Raw genomic sequence first — 19,429 nt, 5'->3', positions numbered from 1 at the left:
TGCAGCCGGCATTCAGAAAGCGCTCATCGCTCCTTCCCTTGGTAATTAGAACACGAGTGGACCTTCCGTGGGGGGTCAGGGCCCAAACACGCCTTCAGTAACTGTGTTGTCTGTTTCTGCTGTAGGTTCCCTCCGAGCACAACGGGCCGTGGGTGCCTCACCATCTTAAGCAGGGGCTGACCCCTCATCACACACAGGTACTCCACTTCCCCGCCCTCCTCATTCTGCTTCTGGAGGGGTTCACGTGTGTCTGCGTGTGTGTGCGGGTGTGTGTGTGGTGTGTATACGAGCATGTGTAACACACACACGTAGCGTCAGTAACAGACTTTCCTAATGGCACCTGGGGAGACACTGACCCCATGAGACCCGCACAGAGGAGACTGCGGTATCCTCCCCCCAGGACCATGGTGTCACCTCTTGGGTGGACGCGACTGTGTCTGTGGTCACCAGCTCTCCTAAAATACCCGAGAGGGCAGGTCCCGCCCAGGGTTTTCACACCCTTTGTGGGAGAGGCCAGGTGCCCGGGGAGACGTCTTTATCCTCCCCTCTGTGCAGATGGAGGCAGACGCAGCCCTGGGGTCAACTCCACCTCCACGTGGCCCGCCTCTGTGCTGCTTCAGCCTGTGTTCTGTGTCCTGGCCACAGGCTGCCTGACCTGCTGCAGCGACGGGCCCCAGCAATTAGAGAGCCTCTGTCACGTCTCCAGCTACGCTGTCCCCAGAGATGAGGGCCCTTGGACCGAGGTTTTAGAGGATGCCATTCCGATGCTGCAGATGTGCTCGCCTGCCCCTCAGGGCCGCGCCACCCAGGCAAGCAGGCGGTGTCTGAGCGGACAGCGGGACCCCCCAACCAGGGAGGAGAGTATCAGGCTGTTCGAACACAAAGGCAGAAAGCTGGGCGCTTACGGTCCGTGGTGAGCTCGTAGGGCGAGTGGAGCCGCGCGTCTCCGCAGGGGGATGTGCTCACATAGAGGTGGAACAGGACATCCTCCCTCAGCCGGTAGCCGCCCTCCTGCAGCCGCACGAAGATGGAGCGCTCGCTGTCCTCGCGCCGCTTGCTGGGGACAGAGAGGGGCCCCGTCAGCTACGGGAGGCCGGCCGGGGCGCCCGGTCCATTTCCTGCATGAAACCTTCTGGACCAGCTGCCGAGCAGCTGGGTGAGAGCAACCGGCCCACAGAGGCTGCATCCTCGGCCTCCCCGCCGCCCACGGTCAAGCCCACCCTTCACAAGCCCAGCGTCCTCGGTACACATGACCCCGAATGTGAGTGTCTGTGACACAGCCATCCTGTGGGTCACGGTGCTCCCTGTGTGCCCGCAGGACGCTGCGCTCTACACGGCCGCCGTGGGCAGATGGTTCTGTTAGACGGAGAACAGGGATAGAGAGGCAGGGCTCGGCCGCAGCCCAGTGAGGAATCCGGCGCGGGGACCCCTCTTCTTCTGCCTCGGCCGTGCCCCAGGGCCGTCCTCCCCACACGACACCCCCCTTGCCCCCCTCCTCAGTGGCGGTGAGGAGCACCCTCTGCACAGAGCGGGCCTAGCTGTGGCCCCTCCCAGACCCGTTCTCACCAGTCACGGGCGGCTCCTTCCCGCCGGTCTTGCTGTTTTTACACGTTCTGCCCCATTGGTGATGGATTCTGAGAGCACGCAGGCAGCAGAACAGACATTTTCTCCCCGGGAACCCTTGAGGCATCCCACCAGCCTTTCTGCTTCCCTGACTGTGCTCCTTCTGCTGCCAGGCCCCCCAGGCCCTCCCCAAAACCTCAGAGCAAACGCCTGGCCCTGGTTTTCTGCAGCCGTTGCTGGTCTCCTTCCCCTAACCCCGATCCCCTGAGGACAGGGGCCTGGGTGCCCCTGGCCTGGCAGCTTGGTGCCAGCACACAGCCAGCCCTAAACGTCAGCCTGGGGCCACGTTGACACATCCAGAGTTAGGGGTGTTTGGAAACATTTCTGACCTGGCAGTTGGATATTCAGGAGAGAAACCCTTCCCACATTTGGAGAGATTTCCAACTCCCTTCCCCACATTCAACCCTGGCCGCCCCATCCGCCAGCCTGGAACCAGGGGGAAGCTGCAAATCAGGGTCTCGGACAGAAATTAACTGAGTGTATGAAGGCATTGCTTTCCTGAGTCTACTCAGCACCTCTGCACCCGCCTTCCCTTTGTGTGGCCCCTGCACAGGCCATGGGCAGGCGGGAGTCACCGCCTGAAGCCCCCAGGCCCCTGTTGCTAGCGGGTTTGAGGAACGCTGCTCCGGAGGGTGTGGAAGGACAGCGGTTCTGGCAGAGACACACGCTGTGCCTACAGCCACCCGTGATTCTGCTACTGCTCAGGGGGTCGTAGAGGGAGATGCCCCCCAGGGGACAGCCTGCTGCTTCCTGATGGCCGCCCAACAGCACTAGGCATCCCACATCTGGGCACGTTGCTCAGGGTCTTCATTACAGAACCCCTCCCTTTAAGATGCAAACATGCAGGGAGGAGGAGGAGGCCAGAAACAGGGCGACAGAGCCCATCACTGGCCGCCTCCGTCGTGGTGCCTGGGGACCAGGTGCAGGAAGGGTTTCCGCTGCGGGGCAGGGTGTAGGGAGAGCCCGCCCCACACAGCAGGACAGGGCTCAGAGCTGCTGGCTGGGCTCGTCCGGGCAGTTGAGCCTGGGGGCCCCAGGACGAGGCCTGGGGAGGGAAACAGACTCGACCTGGAGTCTGGGAAGGGCTGGTGTGCTTTCGGGGCATAGCCGTTGGCACGTTGAGGGTCGGCTGGGATAGAGGGACACCAGGCACGGGGGCTGCATGGCCGCCCGGGATCCCCGCTCACCTCAGGTGCAGCTCCAGCTGTGCATACAGGAAGTGGATCAGCGCCCTCCTGGCCACGATCTCCGCATGGCAGTCGTTGACCACCAGCCCCTGGTCATTGATGTACTCGCCGCTGATGCACTTGGTCCCCGAGGACAGGACGATGACCTGGGCTTGCCTGACGTCCAGGCCTGGTGGACAGAGGAGGCGTCAGAGCCCTGTGGCCACTGCCCTCCCCGTGGGGCAGTGGGTCTGCTCTCCACCTCACCTGGCACCGCCGCCCCCGCCCCCTTGCATCCAAGCCTCAAGTTCACCTGTAAATAGCCAGCCAGTGGGACAAAAGGGACTGGGGGGGGAGGCGTGTGCACACCTGGCTCAGTTGTGAGGCCGGAGTCACGCCCAGAACTCCGTTCACTCCCCAATCCCAGCCCAGTGGGGATCCGAGTGTGTGAACCCCGATTCCTGGCCTGAAGGACCTGAGGGCCGTGTCTCCCCACGTGTGTGACCCAGACAGGGCGGGACGCAGGCCTGTGGTTGAGGAAGATTCGTCCCTTAATTGGAAGATTCTCTGACGGGAGGGCCTTATGCTCAGGACGGAAGGATGTCTGTGAAGACAGACCGCAGGCCAGTCCCCGCCCGCCCGCCTATGCCTCTGAGGCAAACTCAGGACCATTGGCCACCTTCCCTGCGTGGAGTCAGCGCCCCTCAGAACCCCGGATTCCTGCACGAAGGGACACTTGCTTCTCTGCTCCGCTCATCTCGGCGGCTTTGCCCTGAAGCTGGGGCATGTCTCTGCGTCTGGACTCAAGGCCCAGCCCTGGAGCAGCAGGAGGTCTGGGCACCAGGCAGTCTGGGCCCTGAGGCTCCTGTGAAAGTGCAGCCTGGGCCGAGGGCCACTCTCGACGCCCACAAGAGGCCAGAAGAGACAGCAGGATGCCCGGGCCAGCGCGTCCCTCTCTGGAACCGCCTCTCACAGGAGGTGCGGGCGTCCTGGTGGGGCGGCCCCTCCCTGGGCCCCACGCAGAGCAGGAGCCGCCTGGGACCCCGGCCTCGCTTCTGGGGCCGCGTTTCAGGAGCTCCCGAAACAAGCTCACACCTGAGAACAGCGGCAGCAGCGGGGAGGGGGTGCTGAGCTTTCTGATTTGACGGCCCAGGCTCTCCATTTTCCCTAAAGAACAGCAGGGCAGATGGGAGGTAGGTAGCGGCAATACAGCCTCCCTTCCATCCAGCAAGTTCCGTCCTGAGATCCTTATGACCCCATGGGGGGCATAGGAGGGGCCATGGCCCCGCGTCCCCCTCTGGTCCCTTCGAGGGCCGCGCACAGCTGCTTCCTAGCAAAGCTCACGGGTTCGTGGTGAGAACGAAGCAACTGGCCTTCTGTTTGGTGTGGCTGTCGTATCTCTGCACGTTGTGTGAAAGTGATGTATGTAAAAGTGATTTACTACCGCAATGTTTGCAAGTGAAATAATATGAGTGACCCAATACTGACCCACCGGTAGGGGACTGCTTAGAGCGGAGTACGTTCATCTGTATACTGGGCCCCTGTAGACAAGTTCTCTGGAGGAATAGAAAGATTTCTAAGGGATATCGTTATGTGACAGAAGCAAGGTGTGGAGCAGCGCGTGTACAGCCCACGTTGTGCTGTGAAGGGCAGGGGTGGGGGTCAGGGCTGGGAGCCACCCGCCCACCATCAGCTGCTGCTAAGTCAGCCGCTTACTGCCTCGAGGACATGGAAGACACGCGATCCCCGGACCGGAGACCAAGGGCATTGTGACTCGCAGCACCGCCGGCAGCAAGAGCCTTGTGCCTGCTTAGGTGCCCTTGCCCGTCTCAGGCGGTGTGTGCAGGGGGCTTGCGGGTGCCTGCAAACACAGCCAAAGAAACGTTCCAGGGAGAGTGACCGCCCCTCTCTGGCTGGTCTCCTGCATTGCCCTCCTCAGCCCGAGGACTGGTGTGCTCACGCCCCAAAGGACTCACCCCACCCTCTCTCCCCCAGCAGGGAAACTGCCTCCCAGCACATGCGAAGGTGACTGGGCCAGCTTGCTCCCCAGCTGGCCCACACCTGATGCATGGAACTCCCACGCCATGCATGCACCCTCACCTCCAACTCTGGGAAATCTCTGGGAATGCACTCTTAGTTGTTTAGCCGGGACTAAACAATTCTTAGCCTCTTCCAACTCTCAACAGATTTTCACAATACTACATCTGACTATGGAGGAAATGATTACCAAATTTCTAGGAATAAAACTGAAGGTAAAATATACCAACCAGTATCAAAGAAACAAACACCCAAACTATAGAAACTAGAGACAGAAAGGAGCGGCATTCACCCTGCGTGCAGACCGCCCGATGGTATGCTGTTCGATTGGTCGTGATGCCCTGTTTTCTGGGCCGTGTCCAGTGAGTGTAATGACTCAAGCATTAGCGTTTCCACCACCCACTGGGGGAAGCCAGGCTCTTCCACGGTGTGGGCTCGGCGTCAGGAGACCCTCCTCCACGGTCCGCTCGATGCTCCTGCACTGTTTCCCTCTCACCCAGGCTCCCAGCACCCCCTGGGCTTTGCACCCTGAGTATTTGCAGAGAACCTCCTGCAGTTTCACAGCTAGTCATTATTTGGTCCAAGTCTGTGTTTAATTCTCAGTCTTTTCCTGCGATTCAGTATTCTACTCTTCTCAGCTTTCTATTCTCCAAATTTCCTCGAGTCAGTTTGAAAGCAAGTTGATTTTAAAATGTCGACTCAGGGCTTCCCTGGTGGCGCAGTGGTTGAGAGTCCGCCTGCTGATGCAGGGGACACAGGATCGTGCCCCGGTCCGGGAAGATCCCACATGCCACGGAGTGACTGGGCCCGTGAGCCATGGCTGCTGAGCCTGCGTGTCCGGAGCCTGTGCTCCGCAACGGGAGAGGCCACAACAGTGAGAGGCCCGCGTACCGCAAAAAAAAAAAAAAGCCGGCTCAGACATGTCTGGTCTGTGACGGATGTGCTAGGACTGAGACTGACAGGAAAGATTTTCACTTTTGATGGCGGCGGGGGGGACTTTCGCCCCCTGGGATCTTGATTTACAGCGTCTCCACAAATCGGAAGACAACAGTGTCCCAGCAGGGCTTTCAGTCTCTAACCATTGCAAATGCACCAATTTTAGGAGGACAGTTAGTTATGCGTAGGGATTTGTGCATTGCCCTGTGGATGAGGAGCTCAGAGGGAACCCCATGCAGGCCCTAGGGAGTCAGCTCTCCCCACGTGCCCTGCTGCCAACCTCCTGATGCAGTCTAGTCTTTTCTGGACTGAGGGACGTGGGCTACTTCTGGCTCCAATGGCTGCTGACCATCTGGTTGGTTAGTGAAAACTCTTTCGCTCAAGGTGATGACGCAGGTATGAGCCCCCGTGAGATGGGCACCCCCTCGCCTCCCCTCTCCCGACCCTTTCATCCGCAGGAGCTGCCTTCCTGCTCAACTTCCGCCCCGAGGTCCCTGACCTGGGACTGACCCAGCTCCACCTGCCTCAGCTCCCGGGACCGTCCTTTTTCCCAGGCTCCTGCTGGTGGGGTGTCCAGAGCCCTAAACTCTGGGGATTGCCAAGCCCAGCAGAGCAGGACACAGGACTGTTGAGAGGTGCCCTGAGCAGACCCGCAGGGAAGGGCCATGGTGCTGGAGGCCAAGCCATCGGCAAGAAGCCAGGACCCTGCTTTCCCCTGTTAAACCACGAGGCCTGTGTTTCCTTACAGTGACAGCCCCCACTTGGGAGGACACCAAGTGCTCCTCTGGGATGTACGTCCCAGCAAGGCCACCTGAGCAGGTGGATGAGTCTTGAAAAAGTAAATATAGGGAAACTGGGTGAGAAAGGAGTATAAACCAGGACCCTAAGTGCACGTATCTGAAAATCAAAAGCACTTCAAAGGTACAGCTTTACCCAGCTTCACATTTGCTCATTAATTAGTTCCGACCCTTCAGAATATTGTTGTACCTGCAGCCATGTGGGGTGGGGGGTGATCCAAGCTGATTAAATTCTCGGCTAACGGACAGGACTGTGCCCAGCAACTTTGCTGATGCTTCTTCCTTCCTCCTGTCCTTCCTCCCTCCCTCCCTCCCTCCCTCCCTTCCTTCTTTCCTCCCTCCCTCTCTCCTCTTTCACAAGCAGGCGTGACCAGCATGTACAACCTGACACTCATGATTAGGGAGAATGTGGACTATTTTGTTGAATAAGACGACATGGTTTAAACACCCCAAAACAATCCCTGGCACAGAGACAAATAGTACATATTAGTGTCTTCTTTTTATTCTTTCACTAACAAACTTAGCGTTATGTTTCCACTGGGGGAAAAAAAAAGATTGTAGTTTAAGAGATTGGAAAAAAAATGGGCTTAGTTTTATGGCCTCGAGATAAAATAGTGTTGGGTTTTTTTCCCCCGTGAAATCTTTTGGGCAATTAAATGCTGGGTTATGTCCTGATGATCATACAAAAGCAGAGCATTTGAGCAGCTTTGATGGGGGGATCTGATCTCAAAAGAATGCAGCGCAAACTCTGTCTTCCTCCTTTCTTTATGTATTTCCTCACACGCACCTCCTTCCCGAGGAGGAACTAAGGCATTCCGTGGGAGAGTGGCCCAGGGTCAGGGCTCTGACCCATCGGCACCTGGTGATTTCTTCCAGACTAGACTACCGTTCATCTCTACATGAGTCGGGAGTGGGCTGTCTGGGCCTATTGTTACTTTCCCCTCTATTTTAAGGAGGGACATTTACCATAAACAAGTCAGCATGCATGCTACGCGGGGTCAGTGGAAAATCTATCCTGCATTTTGTGGTTTAAACCTAATAGTTTAAACCCCAGATTTTTTTTTTTTTTTTTTTTTTTTTTTTTTTTTTTTTGCGGTACGCGGGCCTCTCACTGTTGTGGCCTCTCCTGTGGCGGAGCACAGGTTCCGGACGCACAGGCTCAGCGGCCATGGCTCACAGGCCCAGCCGCTCTGCGGCGTGTGGGATCTTCCCGGACCAGGGCACGAACCTGTGTCCCTTGCATCGGCAGGCGGACTCTCAACCACTGTGCCACCAGGGAAGCCCTAAACCCCAGATTTAAAATCAATTGTCCATCACACTCCTTATTGTGGGGCACATCAGCCCCCATGGATCTTAATGCTTCTGAGCCTGTGTCCTGTGTCTCCACGGAGATGCTGCGTCAACTTCACGTTTCTCGGCAACCACTTAGCAATCATTATGATTAATTCCTTGGAATCCAGATGATAATTTCTCATCTTTTGTCACAGCCAGGGCTTCTGTTTAGGGTTTCTGTCCAGTTCATGTCCAGCTTATCTCCCTGTGCCCTACCGGGCATAAATAAAAGAGCCTGCTTTTAATTTTATGATCAAAGTAATTTCCAGTCACTCAGGGAGAAGATGGAAAGAAAGAGTTTTGGAATATGGGGAATAAAGTCCCTGAATCCCGCTTCTGCAAGGGCTCTGTGAAGATGGGCTTCCCCGAGTGCTCCTGGTGAACTGAAAGAAGTTTCACCCGTATTTAAACTGTCAGGATTTATCGAGTGCAAGTGGGAAAACAGTGTTTAAGTGCCCGTGCTTCTCAAACCAGAGCCCGGCATGGACCCTGCAAATGAGATTCTCCACCTCCCATGCTCACCTGAGCAAAACGCACGCAGCAAACACCTCCTACAACTCACAACTCAGAAAAGTTTGCTAAGGTTCCACTGCTGAGTTAATCTTCACGATTAACTTTACAATTTTCCCCAATAAGACAGGTCTGAACACTCTGCCCAGAGCGTCTGGCGCTCTGGATGGGGTTGTTCTGGGCTGTGTTCTCTCCTGCCCGACTTCAAGGGACGTGCATTTCTTCAGGGCACTTATAAATCTCAGATGTTTGTGTATGTTTAAAGCTGCGCATTAAATGGGAAAGAGTGTTTGTACAAGCCAGAGCTTCTGCATACGTTTTGCAGGCCAGGCTAGCAAAAGACAGGTTTAAATGTAAACTTCTAAAAATAGACACTAGGAAACTCTTTTTTTCTGGCTGTTTAATAACCTTAGAAATAAACAATTACATGGACAGATCTTCAGTATCACGCCCGGAGCAGCGCCCAGAGGCAACCTGGGCAGGAAGGACAGGAATCTGCCGCCACATTTTAGCGCCGCCCCCCCAAGATGTGAGGGTCACCCAGATTCTTGGTCTTGGTGTCTGTACGTCTTAAATTCGACAATAAAGATTCCCACCTTTCCCACTTCTCGGGATCAGAGAAATCAACTGATTAGTGTATGTGAAAATGTTATCAAAATTATAAATTTCATATCAAATAAGAATCATTATTAACAGCCCCTCAAGAATCTCTTCCTCGTGGAAATGCCTGGAGCAGTTGGAGCCATCGCTTGACAACGGGCTCAATAATGTGGTCCAGGTTTGGGTTCGAGAGGGTGGTTTGCTTCTCCTCCCTTTCCAGACCCCACGGGAAGGAAAGGGTTCCAGAGGGAGCAGATCTGTGACTCTGGCGCGATGGAGGAGGGTGGCTTGACCTCCACGGTCTGCTGGAGAAGAAGCCCTGGGGGTGCAGGGGAGTGAAATGCAGAGGGTGGAAAGGGGTCCCAAGTTCCAGCACAGACCAGCTGCTGCAGGGGCTACTCGTGTCCCAGAGAAATCGTGATGCCCCAAGTCGGGGCCAAGGGCAGGTGAGAGCCTGCATCCCAGACAGGACTCATCAAGTTACATTTCAATTAAGTGGCTGCCCCACTGGGCCAACCTCCCAAGAACACAGAGTAAAAGGTAGATTAGCAACAAGGAAGGAAGGTAAAAGCCTGGGGATTAACTCAGAATATTAAAAATTTGACAAAAATGTGAATGAAGGAAAGAATTTAAATGATATAAGGAAAAACTGCACAAATTAACAGCTTAAATATGTCAGGGAAGGACTTCCCTGGTGGCACAGTGGTTAAGACTCTGTGCTCCCAATGCAGGGGGCCTGGGTTCGATCTCTGGTCAGGGAACTAGAACCCACATGACACAACTAAGAGTTCGCATGCCACAACTAAGGAGCCGGCGAGCCGCAACTAAGGAGCAGACCTGCCACAGCTAAGGCCCGGCGCAACCAAAAAGAAAAAAATGTCAGGGAAGGTGACTGGCTGACATCCGCACAGTCTTATGAAATTATGTAGCATTCAAGTAAAAAAGACCCTTCCCTTCTGTGGGCAGCGGTGGGGCGACCACTGCAACTGAATGTGTCAGACAAGATGTTTCTAGTCAGAGATACTAGATAAGAGATCATAGAAAAAACCCTTGAAAATACCGAGGGCAAGTCAGCTTGAGCTCAGCATCCCCCAGCAAACACTTCCAGGAGCAAGAGAACCAAGTCAAGACACTTAGGGAGACGTGGACATTCAGTTTCTCTCCTGCACATTTTAATGGTGCTTCTAGAGACAGAAAGAGGACGGCGTGGATGCTGGGGATGGTGGTCCAGGCGGGAGGCGTGGGGTCCCCTTGGCCGGCTGGGCAGAGGCTCCGGCAGTGGGGGAAGCCGGTCTGCGCCGTGGGTGAGAAGGCTTGGAGGTCACGTGACCACCCAAAGCCGTTTAAGAAAGTCTAGCTGCTGAACCAGCCTTCAGTGTGATGTGGTTTGAGCTGGTGGTGGGGGCCAGGAGGACAGATGTGACCCCATGGGAGGACGTGCTGTTTCTGCAGAGACTTTCCCGCCACTGAGAGCTGCGTGCTTCCAGGAAACCACCTGGCTCTGCCGTGCGATTTACAGTGTCCTGAGCGGTGGATGCGGCCCAGGGGTTTCAACTCTTGGACTCACGGCACAGGGGAAATAGAGAAGGTAGTTATGGTACAGAACAGAGTATAAATGTCATTGGTGATGACAGTATAAAAATACGTTCATCGTGCAGAGAAGTCAGCTAGGAAAGACGAGGGTGACGGCCGCCATCCCTGATTTACAGAACAGGAAATGAAAATGCACCATCGAAACTCGGCAGGGTGAGCATACACTTAACAAAGGTTTAAGTGTATACTATAGATACAATAACGAAAAATAAAATATCTAATTTTAATAGTGCGGATCGATATTTAGAATAGAAAATCTAGTATAGTATTCAGAGTCACAAGAACAAAAATTTTAAATGATTAAAATGTCTGCTTCTGAGTTTGCTCGGGGCCAAGGGTAGGGTGGAGATACGGCTTGTTATTCGTAAGTTCTCTTCTGTTTGAGTTCTTACCAATGGCTGCAGTATTTTCATAAAGTAAAAGCTGTTCTGTTCATAAGTATGTATTTTTGCTATCACATTTCTCAGAACGGTTACAAAATGGTCTTAGGCTCATTCATGAGAAGGACCCTACGTGAGCTACTTGATGTGTATGAATTGGCTTCCCACCTAAAAATGAAGGGGCAACGAGTCATGTTTTATTTCAAGATAAGTTTAATTTTATAACATTGTGATATATATTATCAAAACTAGAATAAGACACATCACTCCCCTCTTAGAGTTTCTTAGGCATTTGCTTGAATAACTGAACAAGAATTAAGATTAGGGCTTCCCTGGTGGCGCAGTGGTTGAGAGTCTGCCTGCCGATGCGGGGGACACGGGTTCATGCCCCGGTCCGGGAGGATACCACATGCCGCGGAGCGGCTGGGCCTGTGAGCCATGGCCGCTGAGCCTGCGCGTCCGGAGCCTGTGCTCCGCAACGGGAGAGGCCACAACAGTGAGAGGCCCGCGTACCGCAAAAAAAAAAAAAAAAAAAAAAAAGAATTAAGATTAAATTGCCTATCAACTTTAAGTAAGTGAATATTTGAAAGTATTTCTATTAGTAATTTTGCACAATCCTCCCTAATCTCTTTTTAATCAACATGTTTATTAAATCTTCTCTTTATAACAGGAAAGTAAATTTCAGCAATTTATCCTTCCATGTTCATAAATTACTAATCACCGTAGGTTTACCTTGTAAAGTCTCACTTTAACGTAATACATTTACTTCCTTTAGATAAATTGCCTGAACGTAAAGCAGTGTATTAAGTATCATTTCCCCACCAGTCTTTGTGAAACATCACTGCTTTCCAAGGGAAGTCTGAGAGTAGCTTTCCAGATTTCCTGGAATTGAATTTCCCAGAAAAGTGGAAAGGTGTTGGACAATCACAGCTATAGAGCTGGGAAGTATTGAGAAACTACTCACTAATCCTACTGACGTATGCGTTTGGGGTTGGAGTACATTGCACAACAAAGAAGAAATGTTGGTTGGTGCCTTTGCCCTCTCCCTCCCCGCATCCTTCCTTCTCTCCTTCCCATTCATCACTCAGCCCAAGCTAATTTAAACTATGTTATCCTGGAATCTGTGCAGAGAAATGCACGTGACACTCCAAATCTTAAAATTTGCCAAAGTTTGTGGCTGTGATCCTCCAGCCCTGCACGTAACTTCTTTTCACATCGTATCTAAACTCTAAGAGTCAGGAAGGCAGCGCTGGATCTGTTTTGTTCTCTGCTGTTTGCCCAGAAGTCAGGAGGGTCTGCGGCCGCGGCAGATGCCCAGTCATAATCTACGGAGGACACAGACCTGGCACGTCTCTCTAAATGCTGTATGTACACGAGCACACTTAACCTTCCAATGACCCCCAGGTAGGTTTGACCATCACCCCCTTTTAAAGGTGGGGAACCGAGTCCCAAAGAGGCCAGCTGGCCTGGTCACAGCGCTAGTCACAGGAGTTGCTGGGTTCAACCCTGGGTGGCACCCCACTGGGTCCTGGTTACCATGTCCCCGGGGGGGCCGTGTCTGTGCTCCGCATCCTTTACGCGTGCAAAGTGGAGCCCGCATCCGGTTAGTGGCTGCTATGGCTACGTGGTTGGGGCGCCACCTCCAGCAGTCGTGGTCTGAACTGAGGGGGCTCTTAGCCCTTAATTTGGGACATTCCTTATTCTACAAAGGGGCAGGTGTTACCAAATGTGAGTGGATCGGGCGGGATGCCTGCCACCAAATTCAACAGTATCATTGATGGAACAGAATTGCCTTTGACTTAGAACATTATAGAGTAATTTTTACATTTCAAAGTTTTTCATGTACTTTATCCTAGGCACCAAGTTACATTGTGAGGAGGCATTTTTATTTCCATTTTACTAAGATGCCCAAAGTGGAAGGGTTGAGTCATATGTCCTGACCCCAGTGGCCTTGCACTTGACACTGCAGGAGCCCCCGGGCATCCAGAATGAGGGGGAAAATGGGCCGGTCGTCTGGCTGTTAGTCGACTTCTAACATCCATATTTTTGGACATCAGGTAGATGGTCTCTTCAAGTCTTAGACTTGGTCTACACTGGCAGAGAAAGTGTGTGTCTTTGAAACCTAACTAGCCCAGAAGTCAATTATTTGTTTTCAATAATCATTCTCTGGTAGGTCATTACCAGTTCGCTCCAAACTTTGGAACTAGAAACAGTTGAATTCAAATAACCAGCTAGCTACTTATTAGTAGTAGGTTAGTAGTGAGGTGTTTTCACCAAAAGTGACAGCTTAAAATTAAGCATCACTTTCTCCCAAACTGGCTTGTAAGAGCGGCCACGACCTTGATGGTTGGATGGACTGTTTCCTGCCCGTTCTGTCATCCTGAGAAGGGGACTCCATTAGTGAGCAGTTAGGGGTGGGGGCAGGAAGGAGTGTGTTCAGTCCTCTGTGTGTGTGGAGGCGGCTTTGGGGCAGCTGGTCATCTACTTTGTCACTGAGTCTGGGTCCTATCTCCGCTTTTCTTTCTGTGTCTTCGTGGGGAAGAGAGTCCTGGTTCCCAAGCTCGAGCCCACGCTAGGCTACGCTCCTTCCTGGTGGGTGAGGTGCCCGAGGGGAAAGCAAGAGGCATTACCTTGGGTCATGACGATCCCGGCCAGCGCCTTGTGGCGGGCGTGCGCTGACGCCAGGCCCATGGCCAGCTCGTGAAACTTCTGTGTGACCAGCTGGGACACCGTGTCGGCGAATTCCTGAAAGACACAAGCAGCAGGACTCTGTGACGGCTGCGCCGCTGCCATGTCCTCCCTCCTCCAAGCTGCGACCCCATGGGCGCCTGACGTCCCCCTGCCCTGCGGCGCCCTGCCACCCAGGCACCGTGGCCCCCCAAGCCTCGGGACATCAAATCTGCGGCGAGACTCAGCCTCCGGCATGGCCCCTGGGTACAAGCCCCTGAGCCTATGCAGAACCTTCGGGTGTGGGGACCGTCCCCTACATCCCTCCCTGCCTTGCAGAGGCTTCCTGCGGGGGGGTTTGCACACACACATTGAGCAATCGATTCCCACTTTCTTCTCCGTGTCACAGAACCAATTCTAAACCCCCCCTCCATGTCCAGGGACCGCTCCCCACAGCTCCTCCACAGCCTGCTCCTTAAGTTTCTGCACACGTGCATGTGTACACACACACACACAGATACACACTCGTGCATGCACGATACACACGTGCACATACACATACACAGAGAGACCCATGCACGTGGCACACATACCCATGCACACCTGTGTGTACATGCATACACATATGCACACATACATTCAGACATCGCAGCCACACACGGGCACACACATGCCACACGCATACACGCACACACAAAGATACATGGGATGTGTACACGCACACAAACACCAAGGTGATGTAATCCCGGTTGTGGAGTTTTCTGAAATGACCCATGTTTCTACAACAGTGGCACGTGTGAGACTTGCAGGCCCGTGTTCCCCAGAGAGCTAGGCTGTCGACTCCCGCCTTGCTCCTGGTCCCGCGGCTGAAGCACGTGCAGTGGCCCCATCACCGCTTTTCAGTCGACTTTCACAGGCTTGGAGTCGGAGACCCCAGTGTGCGTCCACGTGGGCCCGGTTTCATATCCTCTGACCTCGCACGGGGGTTGTGGGTGCGGAGGGCAGGGGCCCCATCCAGCTGGAGGATCGGGCCGCTTCTGCCGGTGTGAGCACGGGACCATCCCCCTCACCCGCTGTTCCCCCTGGCAGGGTGGTCCAGCATCCGCGGGCCGCGCCGTGGGACGCCTCCGTCTTTCGCTCTGGAATCGAGTTCTGGCGCCTTCGTGTCGCCTTCCGTCCCCAGGAGGCGAGGGCGGAGCTGGTGCCCTTTCCTCCTCCAGTAACTTTCCAGGCGCTTCCCCACACCTTCAATGGTCCTTTCCCTTCTTTTAAAAATGAAGCTTCTGAACGTGCAGGAGGTGATGAGACCAACAACATGACAGAGGAGACATCTATCTCATCCCTTTGTGTCCATTGGACGGGGCCCTGTGGGGCCTCAGAACAGGACGCCCCGAACCACTGAACAATGACATAAATTACACAAAAGCCGGCTTTGTGCGGAAACCCAGAGGCCAGTGTGCTTCGCTCAGGGACGCAGAGCAGATCCGGTGCCAGCACCGCCTCTTCGCTGTCCCCGCTTCGGCCTGCAGGGAGGTGCTTCTCACTACTGAAGCCACGTCTCTGCCAGGATGTGGCCGGGATGGCAGGGATGGGATGTCAACCCAGCAGCCTTGGCTCAGACCCTCCTCTCGAAGCCCCACTCCCTGCTTCTGGGGAAGTGGCTCTCTCTCCTGCGGAGCTTCAGCGGGACCAGCCCGCCTACAGGGAGTCGGGGCTGAGCACTGTTCATGAGGAGGCGCGTTACCAGGCGGCTTCATCCTGGGTGCCTGGCGCCCTGGTGGAGCCATTCCAGGAGAAGTTGACGCAGAACAGATCAGAGCTTGTTCCTGACTCTCGCGGTTACGCGGATGAAGGGTCCCTCCCCTCCCTCCGCCTGGCGAGGCGGGTGGGGCAGCGGACGGAGGTGGGTTGGGTTGTCCAGTCTCTCCAAGGGTGATGAGGACCTCTGCTAGTGGACATGACCTCGGACCCAGCAAACCTCCTGTGAAAGGGCTGCAACCCCAAGGGGGGCCCGGGGTTGGGGGGCTGCCCCACCGGCCGGTCAGGCCCCTGGTCTGTCCCAGCAGGCCTGACCCTGGGGTTGGGCTCCTGGCCTGCAACTAGTCCATTGTGCCCCATCTCTTAAAACCGTCCTCGGCTGAGGACACTGCTTTCCATCACACAGCCCTCGGTGTGGAGCTGGTCCTAGAACCCCGTGCAGCGTCTGTTTGGGGCTTTGTCTATATTTTGTGCTTCCCCAGCAGCTCCATGTTTTTAATGACGGAGCCCCAACTCCACGTACATTTGAGGTAGGGGTGTGGCTTGTACGCATCTCACACTTTCTTTGTCCTGCCGTGCACGTGTGGTCCCACGTGTGTCAGTGATGACGCACATCTCGGATGGAGGACTGTGTGCACCCACGACCTTTTCAGGGATGGCAGAACACACACACAGGCTGGTGGGAGGGTAGACATTTCAGGAAAAAATTAGTGATGTTTCTTCACCCGTCGTTCTGGTTATTTTCTGACTCTAACATGCTCTCTCAGTCGGCTGAGCTGCCGCCACCAGCACCACTGGCCCCGTGCCCTCGAGGGCTTCCCTGGTGCCCCACCTGGGCCCAGGTTGAGGGGACCATGGCTAAGTACCAGAGCTGCCCGCCTCCACCTCTGAACCACCCATGCTCCATCAAGACCTTTTTTTTTAAACATCTCCTCCCCTTTTCTTTATCCTTTTTTTTAGGGGTCTTGACAGTTATGTTAAGCATGTTTCTCAGTTAACATTTTATAAAGGTGAATTGAAAAAGAAAAAAGCAAAGATTTCTTTAACTTTTCTTACTTTGGGTGGACAATCTAATTAAGATGTAGAGGGGTATTTAGCTGGTTAAAATTTACCTCTGATATTTAACCAGTATTACTTCCTAGGACTGCTTTGAAAAGTCTTGCTTATAGGGAATTTTATGGAATGTTTATATATTGAACTATGACCCTTAGCTTTTCTGGGTTTAAAAGTCAAAGGAAGAGAATCACGAATAACCATCTCTATCGGAAAAAGAGCATCTCTTCTATTACAGGGACCCGAGTTGTCTCTTTACAGACCTTCTGGAGTCTTTGGGAAATGAACAGTTTTTGGTTTTGGAAAAGGCTAGAGAAACGCAGTCTGCGAGCTTTTCTGCTCCGAGGCCCCCTTTCCCTCCACAAAGCCCGCCCCTCCCCTGCCTCTCCCCGGCACCCCATCTACTGCACCACAGCTATTTTCAGTGATTGGCTTTAATTAAATCACATACATGATTATAGCTCTATGTAGTTCTTCATGGTTGGATTTGTGTATGTAAGTGACGTTGTCATTGATTACATGGGGTGTTAGAAGCCAGGTGGAAACTCAGAATTCACGTAGGGAGACGCAAACCTACCGTCTAATTTAACAGTAGGAATTTTTTTATGTTTTAATCACTTGGGATTTAATATATACAGTCAACTTCGGTTACTGTGAACCCAACTAATCAAACCCTGAGATAATTTGATTTTTCCCCACCTGGCACTTGGTTTATCATAGAAGCAGCTAAATGCTCAAAAGCAAGCTTGCATCGAGAATTATTTTTATAAATTCAAATTCCAGGACACGTCTGGGGGCTGTGTGGAGTTCCTTCGGTCTCCTAGGGTGGAGACGTGCATCCCAGCTAACAGCAAACTACTTAAAGCATATTTTTTGAGCGCCCAGGCCGAGCGGTCCTGCATCACTGCTTTCTGGTCTAGTCCATCCTGGGTGGGAGAGGAGGGATCCTACAGAGATCCCACGTCTGGCTTAGGTCAGCCCTTGGGCACAAGCACAGTGAGAGTCATGGTGGTGAAGCCCCCCACCCTGGAAACCTCAGGGTGGGTGGTCTGCCCATCCGGACAGTGAACGGGGAGGGCCTGGGTGGGGCAGGAGAGGCTGGACCTGGGGACAGTTGAGAAGCCGGCTTTGTTATATCGAAAGCCCTACACAGGGAGTCTCTAAAGATGCACTCCAAAAGTCCCGAATGAAGTGTCATTTGCAACATAAATTGTTTGTTAAATATGAAAAAGAGAGATGTCCAGTTGTACTCATTACTGCTGGTGATTTAGGGATTTAGAAAATGCCTCTGAAGGTCCCCTGGTAGCAGGAGAGCATTGTTGTGTCTTCCGCAAGTTGGTCACGGCCTCTCCGAGCACTTAAGTGGCGGGGAAGTGTGATCCCCTGAAGGCCCCTCCCCCTGGAGGCCTCAGGACCCTGCCCCAGCTTTTCTCAGGGCAGGAACAGGTGGAGTAGTTGGGACTGGGAGCCGTAGAATCTTCAGTGCTGCCCCAAGTCCCTGCAGGGGCCCGATGAGCCTTGGTCTGAAATTGGTCAATGCTGTTCTTGCAGAAATTGGCACAGGCTGGACATTTGGACCAGAAACGATCGGAGGAGACAGGATCTGGCTTCTGGTTAAATCATGGTGATAATCAGGTGCTCCTGCTTCCAAAGGTTAAGTGGGGAAATTGGCCCTGCATTTAATGAGCTGTGTGTTACTGTACTTAATGAAAAACAGGAACGCGAGGCTACCCAGGCTTCTGCGTGTTGTGGTCTGCACGCTGCCTGTCGGCCCAATTACCACGGCAAATTAACAGCATTATTTAAATAGGAAAACAAACTTTAAATAGGAACACCAAAAGACTCAAACCCTACTCATTTCCAACACTAATATTTTGAAAGGCTTAAGTAAATAAAATGTGTTCGGATTTGCAGTAGCAGTCCTCAGGGTAAAATTGACATTCAGCCAAAGTGGTGAGGATATTAAAATCGATAGATTATGAGGGAGAGAGCCGTCAGTAAATATTTTCCTGTTGAAATCCCGTCTTTGGGTTTATACTGCTGAAATATCAGAAAGGTTAGATTTGCATATGGGCGGGGCCAGGCGGGACCTGGGACACCCCGTGCCCTTCCTGTCAACCTTGTCTGCAGCACACGACGGTGGGCGGGCGGCCGCCCTGGAGGTGGGCGTGCCGGGGACCTAGGGAGTGGGGCCATGTGCCCCCGCTGTTGGGACTCATCCTCCATAGAGCACGGCCAATTTGTGCTCCTTCTTGGCCGTCCACGCGGCCAGAACCGGGAAGGCAGGAGAAACGCTGGCAGGATGGTCATCTGGCCGCCGGACAGCGGTACGCAGCTCAGAGGGATTCCAGTGAATGGGAGAGGATCTTCCCCACCTTCCATCTCAATACTCCTTCGTGTGTCCGGGGAAGAGCGCATCTCCAGGTCTTGGTAATGACTCCTGTTTGTTGACAATGGCAATAAAGCCTCAATCAATTTCAAAGTCAGGGACTGGTGAACACGTGTCCCACTAAATAACTCAAGTTACCTGACTACTCAATTTTTCTATATCTCAAATTACTGAGAGGCCAATAACAAATCTGAAGGAAGGCATGATAGATGGAAGCCCTTTACCCCCCCTTCCATGGCATCATGGGAAAAGCTCTGAACTGGCATCAGAGGACAGGCTTGAGTTCCTTCACACCCTCTTTGAATTGTTCAACCACCACCGGGCAGTTAGCATCTCTGAGCCCTCGGTCTCCTTTCTGTAAAGAGACACTGTAAGAATTACCTGTGAAGTCCATGATCCTGAATCTCAGCAGGGAGACCCAGGCCTGCAGCATCCGCCTAGAACGCTTCTGGATGACGTTTTCTTTCCAATGTTGCCAGAAGTATTTGCTCCATGGGCACCAGGGGCTGCGTGGAAGCGGAAGTACACGGAGGCTGGAGGACCTCTTCAGGGTTGGCCCCCGCCTGTCGTGGGCAACAGGGAGGTAAC

At 53.5% G+C, this 19,429-nt stretch overlaps 1 protein-coding gene across 1 annotated transcript in view; it reads right to left on the bottom strand.

Moving 5' to 3' along the window:
• Window positions 1-19,429, bottom strand: part of ADARB2 (adenosine deaminase RNA specific B2 (inactive)) — a 365,467-nt gene that overhangs the window by 19,593 nt on the left and 326,445 nt on the right. The window contains exons 4-6 of the mRNA XM_032623691.1: window positions 13,605-13,719; window positions 2,811-2,979; window positions 906-1,057 (exon numbers count right to left, since the gene is read on the bottom strand). Of these exons, the coding sequence (XP_032479582.1) occupies window positions 906-1,057; window positions 2,811-2,979; window positions 13,605-13,719 (436 nt within the window). The remainder of the gene's footprint in view (window positions 1-905; window positions 1,058-2,810; window positions 2,980-13,604; window positions 13,720-19,429) is intronic.

The sequence above is a fragment of the Phocoena sinus genome, chromosome 2, assembly GCF_008692025.1.
Source record: "Phocoena sinus isolate mPhoSin1 chromosome 2, mPhoSin1.pri, whole genome shotgun sequence".
In the NCBI taxonomy this organism is placed as follows: domain Eukaryota; kingdom Metazoa; phylum Chordata; class Mammalia; order Artiodactyla; family Phocoenidae; genus Phocoena; species Phocoena sinus.
The sequence above is the reverse complement of the archived record's forward strand: the minus strand, read 5'-3'. Positions and strand labels throughout refer to the sequence as shown.